Here is a 14,825-nt window from a genome sequence, read left to right as displayed (position 1 = left end):
CACCATGACAAATTCTTGAAATGGGTGCTACTGATGAGAGAGGTTTTAGGGGTTTTTTGTTTTGAGCTCACAATTCTAGAGGCCCAAAGTCCAAATGGCCTCACTTCCTGGTGAGGGTCAACCCTTGGATACATGACCTCATTGCAGACAGAAATGGCATGAAAATGTCAGAGTAGGGAGTCACTTGTCAAGTCTGGAAGAGTGAAAGGAGAGGGGGGCGAGGCTGGCTTCTTTTAAAGCGACCCTCATGACAGAGGGTCCCCAAGACCAAGGGTTGCATGGGAACACCTCTACTCTCAGTGACCCACCAGGCCCCACCTCTTAAAGCTTCCACGGCAACTCCCAATACTGCCACTTTAGGGAGCAAGTTTCCAAATGGATGAAACTTTGAGGGGACCCAAATAAGACACATCCAAACCACAACAGCAGGAGAGCAAATTTCAGTGTTCACTAAGCCATAGTGTTTGGGAGTCTGTCACAAAATAGTTTTATCATAAACACTGTTATAGCAAGGTTAATGATGATACTTGGGGATGTGAGCTTCCTGTTGTCTACTTCCTCTCGTCAAACCTTTTGAGGTATGCTGTATGCTTAATACTCTTTGCACCTAGTAATCTTCACTGTTTTCATTGTTGCTGAAGAGTTTTGCTCTAAATAAGCGCTAGTAAAATAGTCATGCTCTGTGTGACCCTCTTCATACTCAGATTCCTTTTTCATTTTGACAAGGACAGCTAAAATTTCTCGTGTACTTTTTTCACATGAAAAGCCCACAGTACTTGCTATGGTTTGAATATGGTATATCCTCACTGAAAATTCATGTTGAAATCTGGAAGGTACACAGAAGTGCTCTTTTAAGAGTTGATTTGGACATTAAGTGACTGATGGGCATAATGCCACACACCTATAATCCCAGCAGGAACACTGAATCTGATGGGCAGCATAACAAGACCCCACCTCAAAAAACAAAAATAACAAGTGAATGGAACTAGTGCCTTTCTCATGGGCCTGGTTTAACTCTCCGGGAACTGGATTGGTCAGCCCAAGAGCAGGTTGTCGTAAAGGAGAGTGCCCCTAGTGTGTTTTGCCTCTTCTCCCTATGCACACTTGGCTTTTCACTTTCAGTAATGAGTCAAAGCAACATAAGGTCCTTGCCAGATCTAGCCACCTGGACTTGGACTTCACAACCTCCAGAATCTTAAGACACAGTCTACCTCTATTTTATGCATTACCCAGTCTCAGGTATTTTATAGCAACAGAACATGTAAGAATCCAGCAGCTCAAGAGCTGTGGAAGCACAGAGATCAGATTTCCGTTATTTACACGGGGAGAAGTAGTGCTAAACCATAACCATCAAATGCAGCTCTATAGGTTAGTCGTTCTCAAACTACAGTTTAGGGACTTGTGAAAGACCCCTTCAGGAGGCACACAAGGTCAAACCCATTTTCATTATAGTACTGGGATGACAATGATCATTTTTTTTAATTTATTTTTATGTGTGTGCGTATATTGCCCGCATGTAGGTAAATACACCTGTGTTGTGCAGTGCCCACGGACAGAAGAGGCCATTGGATCCCCTGAAACTGGAGTTTCAGACAGTTGTTAGCTGCCATGTGGGTGCTGGGATTCAAACCCTGGTCTTCTGCAAGAACACCCAGTATTTTTAACCGCTGAGCCATCTCTCCAGCCCAACAATGATCATTTTTACTCCGATTCCCTGGTGGCACTTTTTGGAGGTGTAAGAGATAGGATAAGGTCATTCATTACTCTGAAGGTCAACGACATTAGCTTGTAGATTCTTGTGTTTTAAAATTCTTGTTTTAGCTTCTAAACTAATGAACTTCAGAAGCTGTAACTGTGTCTTTGATAATATTTTAAGAATATAATGAGATCCAAAATGTCTAGGTTAAAGCTGCTAAAGCATAGACTAGATGGCTTCCTAAAATGGGACTAAAGGCTGTTAGTGCACAATCAGGGTGTCAGTGTGGCTATGTTGCATTGAAAGCTGTTTTCCATCTGAAGACTGCTGACTTCTTACTGTAACTTCACATGGCACAGAACGTGAGGGCTCTCTGGAATCTCTTCTATAATGACACTGATCTCATCCACGAAAGGTTCTGTTATGGTTTGAATATGAAGTGTTCCCCACAGGGTCACGTCGTTGTACTGTTTGGATGGTTGTGGAACTTTATGGACAAGGGGCCTTGCTGGCTGATGAGGGCTCTGGGTGTGCGGTTAGTGGGTTTATTTCCAAGGCAAACCTATTTCCTGACCCACCATGCTGCAAACGCCCACCATAACTGATGAAGCCACAGCTGCTACAAAAAACTATGAGCCAAAATAAACCCTTCCTCCCTTAACTGCTTCTTGTCAGATATTCAGTCACAGCGATGACACAAGTAATCTATGCTCTATTCTCATGACCTAACTAGTTCCCTAAGTCCCACCTCTTAAGGCCCCACTTTACATTTGATGCTAGGAGTCCAAGGTATGAATTTGCGGAGGACATTCAGTTCCTAACACTGAAGGTTATCATAATTTTCAAATCATAGTTAAAAATACTTTTTCACGCCTTCAAATTTAGTGCTTTAGACTTCGTTCAATGATTATGCATCAAGCTACAAAAATGGAATTCCCTGATACTGTTTCAGGAGTGCATTTTATATGTTTGGAAGAAATTTCCAAATCATCTTATTAGGGGTAATAACTGAGAAACCAGGAACTGAGAATGATCAAATAACAGGAAAAGGAGCAAGATTTGCCTGTTTATGGAGTGTGGAGAGGGAGAGATGGACCTAGTGTCTGAGTGAAAGGTGTCACATCCCATGGTGTGACCCCTTTTCCACTTGTTATACAAAGTTAATGAAGTCATAAAATGCTGGAAGACCATGAGTTCAGGGGTAAGTGGTCATGGATTAAACTCCTGTAACAGAAACAGCATAGGCACTATTAGGGAACACAGCCGTGAGGGTGTTGTGGAAATACATGTGAAGGGTAAGAAGAGTGATAGGCATTTGAAAATAGCCCATCAGAGAATTCTGAAAAGTGCATTAGAAGGAAGCAGCTCTGACTGTAAAAGTTAAGAAATTTGGCCTTCAAGGCAAGATTATTTCATTAGTGAATTCCTGGATAGATTGTTATACAAACAGAAATACAGAAACCCACAGAGTTATTTACTATATAAGAAATACTACATTGGGGCATATAAGACACGTGTGCCTTTCTAGTAGCTTAAAGTCTAATAGAAAAGCTAAATTATATACATTGACCCTAAAGAGAAGAAATTTAAAGGCTATATAAATTTGAAAATAAACTGCTGTGGCAAGGGTCTATTAGATCTAATGTATAATTATTGTTTATAATCTGTCCATTTGCCAGTGTCAGGATCCTTTGGGAGCAACCACACAGAGAAGGAATCTTTGGAAAAAAGCTACACCAGCTAAACAGTGTCACTGCTCTTACTTGTATCCTATCAGCAGAACTGTGGCCAATCTGACTGATGGTTATCATCTTAATGGTCTAGTTAGGGCAGTTTGAGAAAGCACACACACACACACACACACACAAGCTTAAGTAGGAAAGATTTATCAAGAAAATAAGAGGAAGCCAAGAACAAACATAAAACAGTAATGGAACTTCCTGGGAGACTGACAGCCACAAGAACCAAGTTGTCTGTTTCTTCTGTCATGCTAAGGGCACAAACCCTCTCTCTCCTCTCTGCTTCTGTTTGCACATCACTATGTCCTCAAATCTATAATGAATTGGCTTTTCTCCATTTTCAATGTCATGACCCTATAAAATACTACTTTTGGGAGTTGGGGGTGGAAAACTGAAATGATCTAATTTCTTCCTCAAATTTACTCGCACCAACTTCCAAACTGTTGTTTGCCTCACTATTCCAGAGTGATTTATTAAAATGGGAAATGTATTCAATGCTTTCTCCACTGCTGGTAAGATAAACACACAAATCTTAATGTGGTGTGGAATGGACTGAGACTCAGCTACATTCTCCCCGTGGTGGGGAGGCTCCTGTCTGGGTACTGCATGCACTGCCCCTTGCTGCTCTCAGCAAGGCCAAGGTCTAGCTGATGACATGAAAGAAGTGTGGGAGCTGGAGAGATGGCCCAGTGGTTAAGAACACTGGCTATTCTTCCAGAGGACCCAGGTTTGGTTCCCAGTACCCATATGGTGGCTAATAACCATCGTATAACTCCAGTTCCAAGGGATCTGACATCCTCTTCTGGCTGCCTAAGAGAGTGGGCATGTGAGGTCAACTCACATGCAGGTGAAACCCTGTTACACATTAAAATAAAAATATAGTATCTTTTAAAAAGTGAAAGAAGCTTGAGCACACACTTCAAGAGCCAGGATTTAGGGGGTTTTTGTTTTGTTTTGGTTTGGTTTTTTCGGGGCAATGGTCATGTTCCACCTAAGTTGCTCTGTTGGTCTGGGTTCAGACTGAAGATGCCATGTAGCAGAGCCATGTGGAGGCAGCAGTAGACAAATAAACCTTATCATAAACAACCAGAAGCTTTTGGACTATTTTGTTACTCAGCATAATGCAGCCTGTTTTGACTGAGACACACAGTGTAGACGCTCTTGTTTACTATCCCATTTCTTTGCTATAGTCTTATGACCTTTCAGCAACTTCAAAATTGCTCCTGGTCTCTTTCTCCTTGGAGTTTTCTTTTCTTTTTTTTTTTTTCAGCTAACATTTATCAACAAGTGAGATCCTAGCTGGTGTTGACCCGGAAAAGGGCTGTCTGGCCTTTGTATAAAGAAGCCTGATCCAGGATGGAGCAGGCCTGTAATCCCAGCTACTTGGGAAGCTGAGGCAAGAGGACTGCAAGCTCAAAGTCGGCCTGGCAACTTAGTAAAATTGTCTCTAATTAAAATTGTAAAAAAAACTGGTGCTGTAGCTCAGTGGTATATCGCTGGCTTAGTATAGACAAGGCCTTGGGGCCAATCTCCAACACTTTAAAAATGAATAAATTAATAAATCAGTAAGCAAGCCAGAATTTACCTTGTCATTATACCTGCTTCACAAAACATCAAGCTCCATGAAGTCAGAGATCAGATATAACAACTCATCATATCCTCAGTGACAGGAATTCTTTTCATTCTCTGAAGAGCAGGGGTTTTTTTCTGAATCCTTGTGCACATGGCAGAAAACGCCCTCCCCATTCTAGGGCCATCAAATGATCAGTCCTTCAAATTCTTGTAGAGATGCTAATTGTGTCTAAACTTGTACACAGCCTATCAGTAGTCCAATCACTGTACTGGAAGATTTAGATTAGGCACAGTCATCATGTCTTCAGAGATGCCTATTCTGGAGAAGGGGAAATTTTTCAGTGTAGGGGATGAGACTGCACGGACATCCTCAACAGCGATTGCCACAGTCACTACAATCAACTCTATTATTCTGTGTTCTTTAACCTTTCCGTCAAAATTATCCTCACACAGTATACAACTGAATGATTTTCTAAAAGGAGTTTCTAAGGAGGAAAGGGCAATGACCAGACAGGTTTTATTTTCCTTTTGTGTATATTCATGTATGTGTGTGCATGGGCATTATGTGTGTACATATATGCAAAGGCCGGAGGTCAGACTCAGATGTCTTTCCTCGGGTGCTGTCCACTTTGTTTTTTGAAATAGGGTCTCACTGGCCTAAAACTCAGCCAATGACGTTAGGCTTGGCTGGCCAGTGAGCCCCAGATATTCTCCTGTCTCCACCTCCCTCCAACTCCTCAGCTTTAGGATCACAAGTGTATGCCATCATGCCTAGCTTTTTTACGTGGGTTCTGGGGATCAAACTCGGGTCCTCATGGCTGCATGGCAAATACTGTACTGACTGAACTAGGTCCTAGCCCTGACCAGGTAGTCCTTAGCACGTTTCCTGATTTTAGGAATTTAGCCTGCATGCATGTAACTGCATCCTTGTGCAATTCCTGTGGAGGCCAGAAGAGGGAGTCAGATCTCCTGGAACTGGAATTAAGGATGGCATTAGCCTCTATGTGCATGCTGGAAACTGAACCTGGGTTCTCTGTAAGAACAGCCAGTGTTCTTAACTGCTGAGCTGTTTTTCCAGGCCAGATTCTTATTTTTAATACCAGTAATACTTCTTTTAGATGTGTGGGTAAGAGTGGGTAGGTGGGTATTCTTTTTCTTTTAACATTGATATTGGAGCAAAACAAAACAAAAACAAGAAAAAAAAAAAAACCCTTCACTCAATTCTCCATAATATTGTAGGGACAGACTGGAATTTCAAATGTTCTAAATATTAAGGACCAACAAATGGGAAATACATAATAGAAATGAAGACGTGAAGCTCAAAAAGTACAGGTTCTTGATCCTTTCCCTAGATATACGTTCAGCTAAACATTGTTTCAACAGCACTGAAAAAGCATAGTTGGTTCTACCACTATTTTCTCTTAAATTATGGAACTTTAGGGAAATGTTATCACAAAAAGGAAGACAGAATAAGATAACACTTTTTATCCAGTCAGTAAACTTTTTATATGTTTGGTCATTTCTACTTAAAAACTTGTAAAATATCCATGAAAAAATTTTAAAAGATGCCTGTAAACTAGTGATACAAATTAGATATTTTATGACTTTAGAAATTTAAGTTTCCTTCATCTTTCAAAAAATATTAGAATGAAGTGAACTGTACATAGGATTTTCTAAAAAACATCTGTCAGCAGGGGCTAAAACACATCTGAACACACTTGAATCAATGATATACATTAAAACTTTTTCAAGTGTGCATGAGTCTAATAAGTATGATTCACATTTTATTACTTTATTTTTTTTTAATCTAGTAGTAGTATCTTTAAGTTGATCAGTTTTTAACACTAAAACAGGCAGTTCTCTGCTAGTTTCCCCTTTGGGTGGTACTTTTTCCAGCACAACTAAGCTCAGAAATAATTCTTATGATTTTGTCATTTATACTTATATGTGATTTGCAAGATTAAAATTATTTGTTTTGGGTTTTTTTTTTTTTTTAGATTGAGTCTCTCTGTAGCCCCAGCTGACTGCCTGGAACTGGCTATCTAGTCCAGGCTGACCTCAATTCCAGAGATTTGCCTGCCTCTGCATCCTGAGTGCTGGGATTAAAGGCATGCACCACCATGCTCACCTCGAGATTAAAATTACTATACTTGTTTTAGCACTAGAAATAAGTAAGATTTGCGGTCTCTTCCTATGGTAAATATCTGAGGATGTATAATGTTTTGAGTTCAGTTTACATAAGGGTTCTACTCTAAAGTGTGGTATAGAAAAACACAAGAACAGATGGCAAAAGGAAGACTTGGATTCCAAGTCTCAGTTCACCATCGCTGTCACTAAGAAATAACGTTTCTTCCTCCTAATTAGCACCATTAAGGCTTATTATTTCTACTTCTAGTAAGAGGCTCTCCTAGCTCTAAAATTCCAGGGCACTGGAATATGAACATTTTCTCTTTGTATCTAAATTTGTTTTTCCAAATACTCATTGTATATATGTTTCTCAGCTATTGCATAAGTTTTTGGATTTTTTTTTTTTTTTGCTTGTTTGGTTTTTAGACAGGGTCTTACTATGTAACCCTTGCTGGCCTGGAACTTTCTACGTAGGCCAAGATGTCCTCATACTCAAGAGAACTGCCTGCCTCTGCCTCCCGAGTTCTGGGATTAAAGGTGTGCCCCACTACATCCAACACTGTGTGGGAAATCCTTAATTCAACCATTATTCACCTACTATATGTATGTTGGCAATCTCAAATCCATTCTGAAGATAGAAAATAAGCAAACTGTATCAGCAGGAATTTAGTGCCCCTGAATTACACACTTCAAATAGTAAATTTTGTTATGCCTATCTTACTACAATAAAAGATTATACACATCACACATCAATGTTCCCCTAATGCTTTGTACCTACCATTTAAAATCACATTATAGTTGTTTTGGACACAAGGCTGCTTCCCTTAAGGGCTCTCCACTCACTTGTTATGGACTCTCTTAATTCTAGTTATAACTCCAGGGCCTAACTCTCCCTGGCTATTAGTTACCAGGGAAGGTAATTATATATTGTGGCCTTTCCAAGTGTTAGTTAGTTCATGTATTTTAATTATCATTTTCAACTCAGGCAATACATTAAACACAGAAATAGTTGTAAGACTTTTGAAGAGTACACCAGAAAAATTCTTTATTAATATATCATTAGTTGGGAGTTCAGAAAGTGTAGTCACAGAGCACTAGATCTGCAACGTTTGTTGTATTTATGAAGATGCAAGCCCTGCATCAGTTCAACAGCACATGGAATCCAAGTTACACACCAGACTTTTAAAGACGCCAGTTAATGCCTCTCTTAAGAAGCTTCCTACCTAAATGAAGCTGCCATTTAACCCCGAAGACTTCCCTAAATAACCCCCTACCACTTTCTCCAGCTAGCTTTGAACCAGCAATTGTACTTTAGTTTCAGAATCAAAAATGAGGCATTCGCCTAGAATGTCCATTCACTGATTAGACAAAACCAAAGCAACTTTATTGATACTTGAGTGCATAGTATCATTTTTTTTCCAGAGGCATCACTTTATTGCTTATTAAGTTCTAATATTAACATTCTCAACATAGTATTTTTTTGGAGCCTAAGCTTCCACTCGTCAGCTATGCTAAGTAGACAAGTTCATTCTTACGTTTACCCTAAGGAAAAGTTGTTGCCCCGACCCCGATTCCGCCACCATCTCCTCTCCTTCCATTAAATTCAGTTAAACATCAATTCAGGAACTGGGCTCAGTAGTTTTCCAGCCCACACCACAGTTAAGATTCGTGCTGGAGGCGAAAACATCAGCAGGTTTTGCACTGGAACTGGCAGGGCTCGAACCCCACTCCAGATTCAGGGGCGGCGCACCTTACGTGTGGCAAAGGTGACGACTGGCTTCAGCAGCTGGGGGGGGGGGGCGCAAGGGGAAGAGTGGAGGTTTGTGTCTCCTCGGGGCTCTGGACGGGGGCGAACGGCTGCGGCCACAGCTCCGGCCAGGAAAAGAGCCCAGCGAGCGGGTTCCGGCTACCTAGCGTTCGCTCAGGGCCGTTAAACGCGGAGGGCGGTGGGCGTGGTCTGCAGTTCTTCCCGCCTCCCCCGAGCTAGCCCAGGTCTTTCGCCTCAGGGTCACCCCGGCCCGCTCAGAGGCCGCCCCGCCGCTCGCAGAGCCGCGTCGGAAGTCGCGTCGCCCAGCCCCGCCCAGCCCCGCGCTGCAGGCCCGGGATCCCTGCCGACCCCTCCTTCCCTTCCTCAGCCCGCCGGGGGCGGTGGCCGCGGCCGTCACGTGTGCCGGCGGCCGCCAAGCGAGGCCGCTTTTGCGACGCAGTGACAGCCAAATGGTGCGACAGGAGGAGCTGCCGCCGCGGCCGCTGCGCCCCGCACCGAGAGCTCCCAGGCGGCTCCCGGCGTCGCCCTGAGGGAACAGAGTCGGGCGGGCGGCGGCGGCGGCGGGCGGCGAGGGGAGCCGCGCCGAGGGCCCTCGCTCCCCGCCGCTCTCCATGAGCCGGGCCGCCTGAGCCGCGCCTGCAGCCGGGGCCGCGCCTCCATGACTCCTTAGGTTGCCGCTTTCTCTCCCCGCCCGGCTCCCGTCCCGCCTTCTCCCTCGGCCCCGTCGCTGGCCGCCTTCAGGTGCAGAGTCCCGAGCGGAGCCATGGCGTCGCACCCCGACCGGGGGGAGATCCTGCTCACCGAGCTGCAGGTAAGGGCCGCGGCCCTGGGGGAGCGACCCCGGCCAGGGCTGCCGCGGCGTGCCGCGCCCCTGGCCCGCTAAGTGCACGGAGTCGGCGGGTGTCACCCGGCGGCCACGCCGCAGCCCGGGCCCGAGTTGGAGGGGACCCCGTCCCGCGGGCGGGGCCGTGAGCCCGCGCGGGTCTCTCCCGGTGTCACCGCCGCCCCCTCCCTCGGCCCCGCCCCGCCTCCCCCCTGCTCCGCTGCTTTGAATGACTACCAGGCTGCCGGCCGGTCCCTCCCCTTCCCCTCGCCGCACAAAGAGCGCCCCCAGAACGTGCAGCCACCGGAGGACTCGGCCCTCGCTGCCCGGCCTCTGCAGGTGACCGGGCTCCGTTTGTGTCACCTCTTCTTTGCTTGACTTTTGTTTTTGAACTCTAGGTGATAGATGGTCCTTCGGTTGGCTACCCCTGCTCAGATCCGGAAGTTGAGATACTGATGCTTCCCCCCCCCCCCCCAGACTTTCATTTTCCCTCCAGTTTGCATTCAGGAGAAAGGGCCACAGGAGTTGTTTACAAACGGGAGAACAGTTGATTAAGTGAAAACGTTAGGCAGCACATGTCCGCAGAAGATAACAAAATAGATCCTCTAATTAGTGAGCCCTGTCGCGCAGCAGTACTATTCTTTCCTATTTCCAGCGAAATATTTGATGATGTAAGCACGAATTTTGTTTTGAGATCTCCATGGTGTGGGAGACTCCGACTATTAATTTGGAGTGTTCAAGAGATGTTTACATCTGGATTAAAAGTGTATCTTTTGACTTAAGCTTATTTTGGTTTGTTTTAATGAGCGCATATTTTGACTACTCAGAGATAAGAGGTGAGAATTAACAGGAAAAAGAAAATAACGCATTTCTTTTGGAAAATTGGGCGGATTTTTGTTTTTTGTTTTTTAAGTAATCTAGAAACCCACCTTGATTCTTTTTGATGCCTAAATTATTGCATCTACATGTAAATTTCTTGTCGAAGTGCATTTCCCATAAATCCTTGTGTAAACCTGGTTCTATAGATCCTCGGGTAATCAGATGTAAGCTTGCAAGTAAGTATAGTATGATACTTGGTGTATCCGAAACAAAAATCAGAGATTTCAGCAGGATGAACTGATACACTGCTGCACATTTGGAAACTCAAAGTTGAGTTTCCTATCGTTTGAAAATGTCACTCTATAATGTTTTAATTAATTACAATTAGTGTTTCATAAATAGCTCTTATAACATCACTTTTACTAATTGAATGGAATTCTTTTTTAAATTTACATGCTTCTAAAATTATGAAGTCCCGAAGCTTTTGAAAATAGTTTACATTTCCTAGAGTAAAAATGCCCGTGAAAGTCACATCTTGATTTTTGGTAGAGTAAAAAACTATTAAAATGGCAGAATTTTTCTTATCAGTGCTGTTGGAATTATAAAGTGTATGGCATTCTTGTATTTTATGGCAAGTTGACATAAAAAGCCTCTTATTTTGGCACTGGAACTGAAAATTTTTATGATTGAATTATAATATTTAGGATCTTTTACTTAAGGCAAATTTTAGCAATAACAAGGTAGCAAGTTAAAGAATGAAGAAACTTTAAATATACTTTTAAAATGGAAACAAAATAGGAAATACCTGACATAATTAAGTTTTATAATAAACTATAAGACCCTCTAGAAAAAAATAGTTTTTAGTACGTATTACTTTAATAACCTTAAGCTTGCCATGTGTATTCAAGGCATTTTTCTTGGTTTAATGGACTTTGAATTCCAATAAAAGTTAATATATTTAAAGTTTGTCATGTTTATTAAAATATTTAACTGTATTGTGTATATCAGCACTGAAGATATATGGTTATAAAATTTGCTTCGCTAACACTTATTCCAACACATTTCATTTGATCATGAAACTAGTGTATTTTGACTCAATATCAAACTTCAGACTTTGAGAATCTTTTTTTTGAGAATCATTTTTAAAGTTTGTAAATCATTTGAATTTATTTAGACTGAAAGCTAGTTTAATGCTAATTTCTCAATGTTTATCTGCCAGATTTTTAAGTATGTAAATAATACATAATATTTAATCAGTTTTAAATGTGTTTAATGGCTGAGACTGTTACTTTACCATATCTTGTCTTGGGAACATTGTTTCACTCTGGATATTGCTTATTATACCTTTAATGAAACACTTATTTAGAAACATACATCCGATTTAAAGCATGCTGCAGAATTAGAAATACTTTGCTGAAGCTAGAACTGTCTTACGTGTTAATAATCTGGTTACAGAAAGGCCAGACTACAAACCTGAAATGTATTACTTTGTCTTAACTACTGTAAATGTTTCTATGAGTGGTGTTCCTAACTCTTGCTAATAATAACATGGAGGCTTATTAAACAAGGAAGCATTAATAGAGTACACACAAACTTTGATGGCCTGAGACTTTTAAGGTATAAGGAAGAGTATTTGTTTTAGTAACATAAAAATAGATTGTTTAAAAATTTAAACTTAACTGGGTGGTTTCTAGTTTTTATATTATAACTAATTAGTACTAGTTTCTTAAATTTTTAAATTTGAAACATAGCAGGAAACTTACTTTTGTGAGGCTTAAGAAACTAAATTTTATTTTCAAGGAAACTGGATTAATGAAAATTAAAAAGAATCTCCAAATGGCTATAGCAGTAATTTTATAGGCTATAGAACCAAATATCAAGTAGCATATTAAAAAATAACCTTGTTGATATTGGTGTTTGATCTTCTTCATGAAAATTCCTACTGAAGTGATTGCCTGGATAAAGAGAATTTGCCCAAGTGGGACGTTAACTAGTTAGCCTCAAATTACAGGTGTTAATGTTAGTAACATTACTAAATACCCACCAAAACTATGTTGAAGAATCTAAATATGTAATTTTTGCTTTCCAGAAGAGAGTGCAAATAACATTTGTATTAGAAGAGATTTTTAAAAATTGTTTTTTATTTATTTTATGTGTGAGTGTATTGCTTGCATATATGTAAGTGCACCCATGTTGTGCAGTGCCCATGGAGGTAAGAATAGGGTGTTGGATCCCCTGGAACTGGAGTTACAGACAGTTACTAGCCATCATGTGGGTGCTGGGAACCAAACCCAGGTCCTCTGCAAGAACAGCCAGTGCTCTTAACTGGCAGCACCATCTCTCCAGCCCCTAGAAAAGATTTTTATGAAAATAAATCTAACATTATTGCTACATATCAGACATTGTTCCTGGGTGTCCTGTGTATCTTATTTGAACTTCATAATACTCTAATGAGGTAGGGGATGTTATTTCCATTTTATGAGTTAGGAAACTAACATTAAGAATATTAAGTACATTTCCCATGTTACGCTATTAAATCTGATCTGTTTCCCATTTCATCATAGTTGTCCCAGTTCTGTGGACCCATAAACTGTTTTTGTTTGCTTTTTATTTTAAGATTTTGTTTATAAGTATGAATGTTTTGCGTGAATGTATGAAAGTGCATCACATGTGAGCTTGGTATCTGCAGAGACCAGAAGAGGGCATCAGACTTCCTGAAACTGAAGTTAAGGATGAATGTGAGTTGCCTTGTGGGTGCTGGGAACAGTACCCAGGTCCCCTAGAAGAGCAGCCATTGCTCTTAACCACGGAGCCATCTTTCTAGCCCTCTACTGTTTTTTTTGTTTGTTTGGTTGGTTTTGTTAGACAGGGTCTCCCTGTAGCCCCAGTTGGCCTAGAATTCACTATGTAGACCAGGCTCATCTTCATCTCAGAAAGATCCACCTGCCTCTGCCTCCCAAGTGCTGGCATTAAAGGTGTACCTGGCTTATTTAACTGTCTTTAAAGCAAATATAACTGAAGTTTAACAGTGTAATTATATATGAATAATACCTGCACAATGGGCTTGACAGTGATTACTTTGCCTAGTTAGTTAAAGCTTTACTGCTGGAGTACATAGACATTTTATTTTGTTGAAAAGTAATTATATCAGAATTTTTGGAGTTTGTTTTTGGTTATAGAAGACTTATGACCTAGTACATAGTATGCTGAGTATCATATATTTTATATATTGGTCTTTTCCTGTTCCCTTCCCTGTACTTACTAAGGGGATGATTATATTTCAGGACTTTCATTGAACAGATTCCATGAAATTTGTTTCTTTTGTGAAACCTTGCGCATATTGTACTGAATCATTATTGTCTTAGTAAGTACTCATGGACCAACCCTTTCCCTCCTCCAAACATCCATGCATTGTTTCCTCCATTCCATGACCCCGACTCTGCCTTCCTTATCACCTAGGTAGTCATCATACTGAATCATCTGGTCATTCTCTTCCTTGTGGGTAGTTTTATTGACTATATAATCCTAAAAGATGTAGTTTTTATTTTAGTTGTTTTGATATAATTGTGTTGAATATAGTCTGAATCTTTTAACTTGATTTTTCACCTAATTTAGCTAATTTTATCTGTACTGTTGCTGTTGCTGTGGTCATTCATTATTACTGCTGCATATTTCATAGGTTGACTGTCTCTTATTGTTGCATATTTGAGAAGATGCTATACTGAACTTCCAGTGGTTATATGAACTTATATTCCTGTCAAGAAATAGGAGAATAGGGTTCTTTCATTTTTCTGTCCTCTTCCACATTTGATACTGCCGTTTTAACTTTGGAAAGTCAAAGGGTTTTAATACATTGTCTCATTATCTGATGACATTTTCCTGACTATCATTGATATAGAATATTTCTTTGGCTTGCTGGCCTTTTATGTTTTCTCTTCAGTTGAATTCCTGTTCTTTCTTGTCCATTTTTTTTTCCGGTTTTCTTATTGATTTGTAAGAGTTCTTTATATTCTTTGTGCTAATTCTCTCTATATTGTGAATGTCTTCTTTCAGTTTCTAATTTAGGGGGTTGTGCAGGAGTGACAATTTAAATGTTTTACCATTTTGGGAAATACTCAGAATCATTAACATTATGATCAAACTTGCATTTAGTATATGTTGTGGATTTGCTATGAAAAGTATAGCTATAATTCATATCCATGAATTTTTAAACTTTCCAGATGATGAGCCCTAGGCAGTTACGTATTGAACATCTCACACGTTAGGCACTTAAAATGTTAG

General features: G+C 40.9%; 1 protein-coding gene across 2 annotated transcripts in view; it reads left to right on the top strand.

The window, feature by feature from the left end:
* The first annotated feature begins 9,342 nt into the window (after nucleotides 1–9,342).
* The window catches only part of Pkn2 (protein kinase N2), a 137,143-nt gene continuing 131,660 nt past the window's right edge, over nucleotides 9,343–14,825 (top strand). The window contains exon 1 of one of the 2 annotated variants that reach the window (XM_008828292.3): nucleotides 9,343–9,713. In XM_008828292.3, the coding sequence (XP_008826514.1) occupies nucleotides 9,666–9,713 (48 nt within the window). In that variant the 5' untranslated portion in view covers nucleotides 9,343–9,665. The remainder of the gene's footprint in view (nucleotides 9,714–14,825) is intronic. The other variant, XM_029561198.1, reaches the window with a different exon arrangement.

Source organism: Nannospalax galili, unplaced genomic scaffold, assembly GCF_000622305.1.
Source record: "Nannospalax galili isolate Female #2095 unplaced genomic scaffold, S.galili_v1.0 scaffold153, whole genome shotgun sequence".
Classification (NCBI taxonomy): Eukaryota; Metazoa; Chordata; class Mammalia; order Rodentia; family Spalacidae; genus Nannospalax; species Nannospalax galili.
The sequence above is the reverse complement of the archived record's forward strand: the minus strand, read 5'-3'. Positions and strand labels throughout refer to the sequence as shown.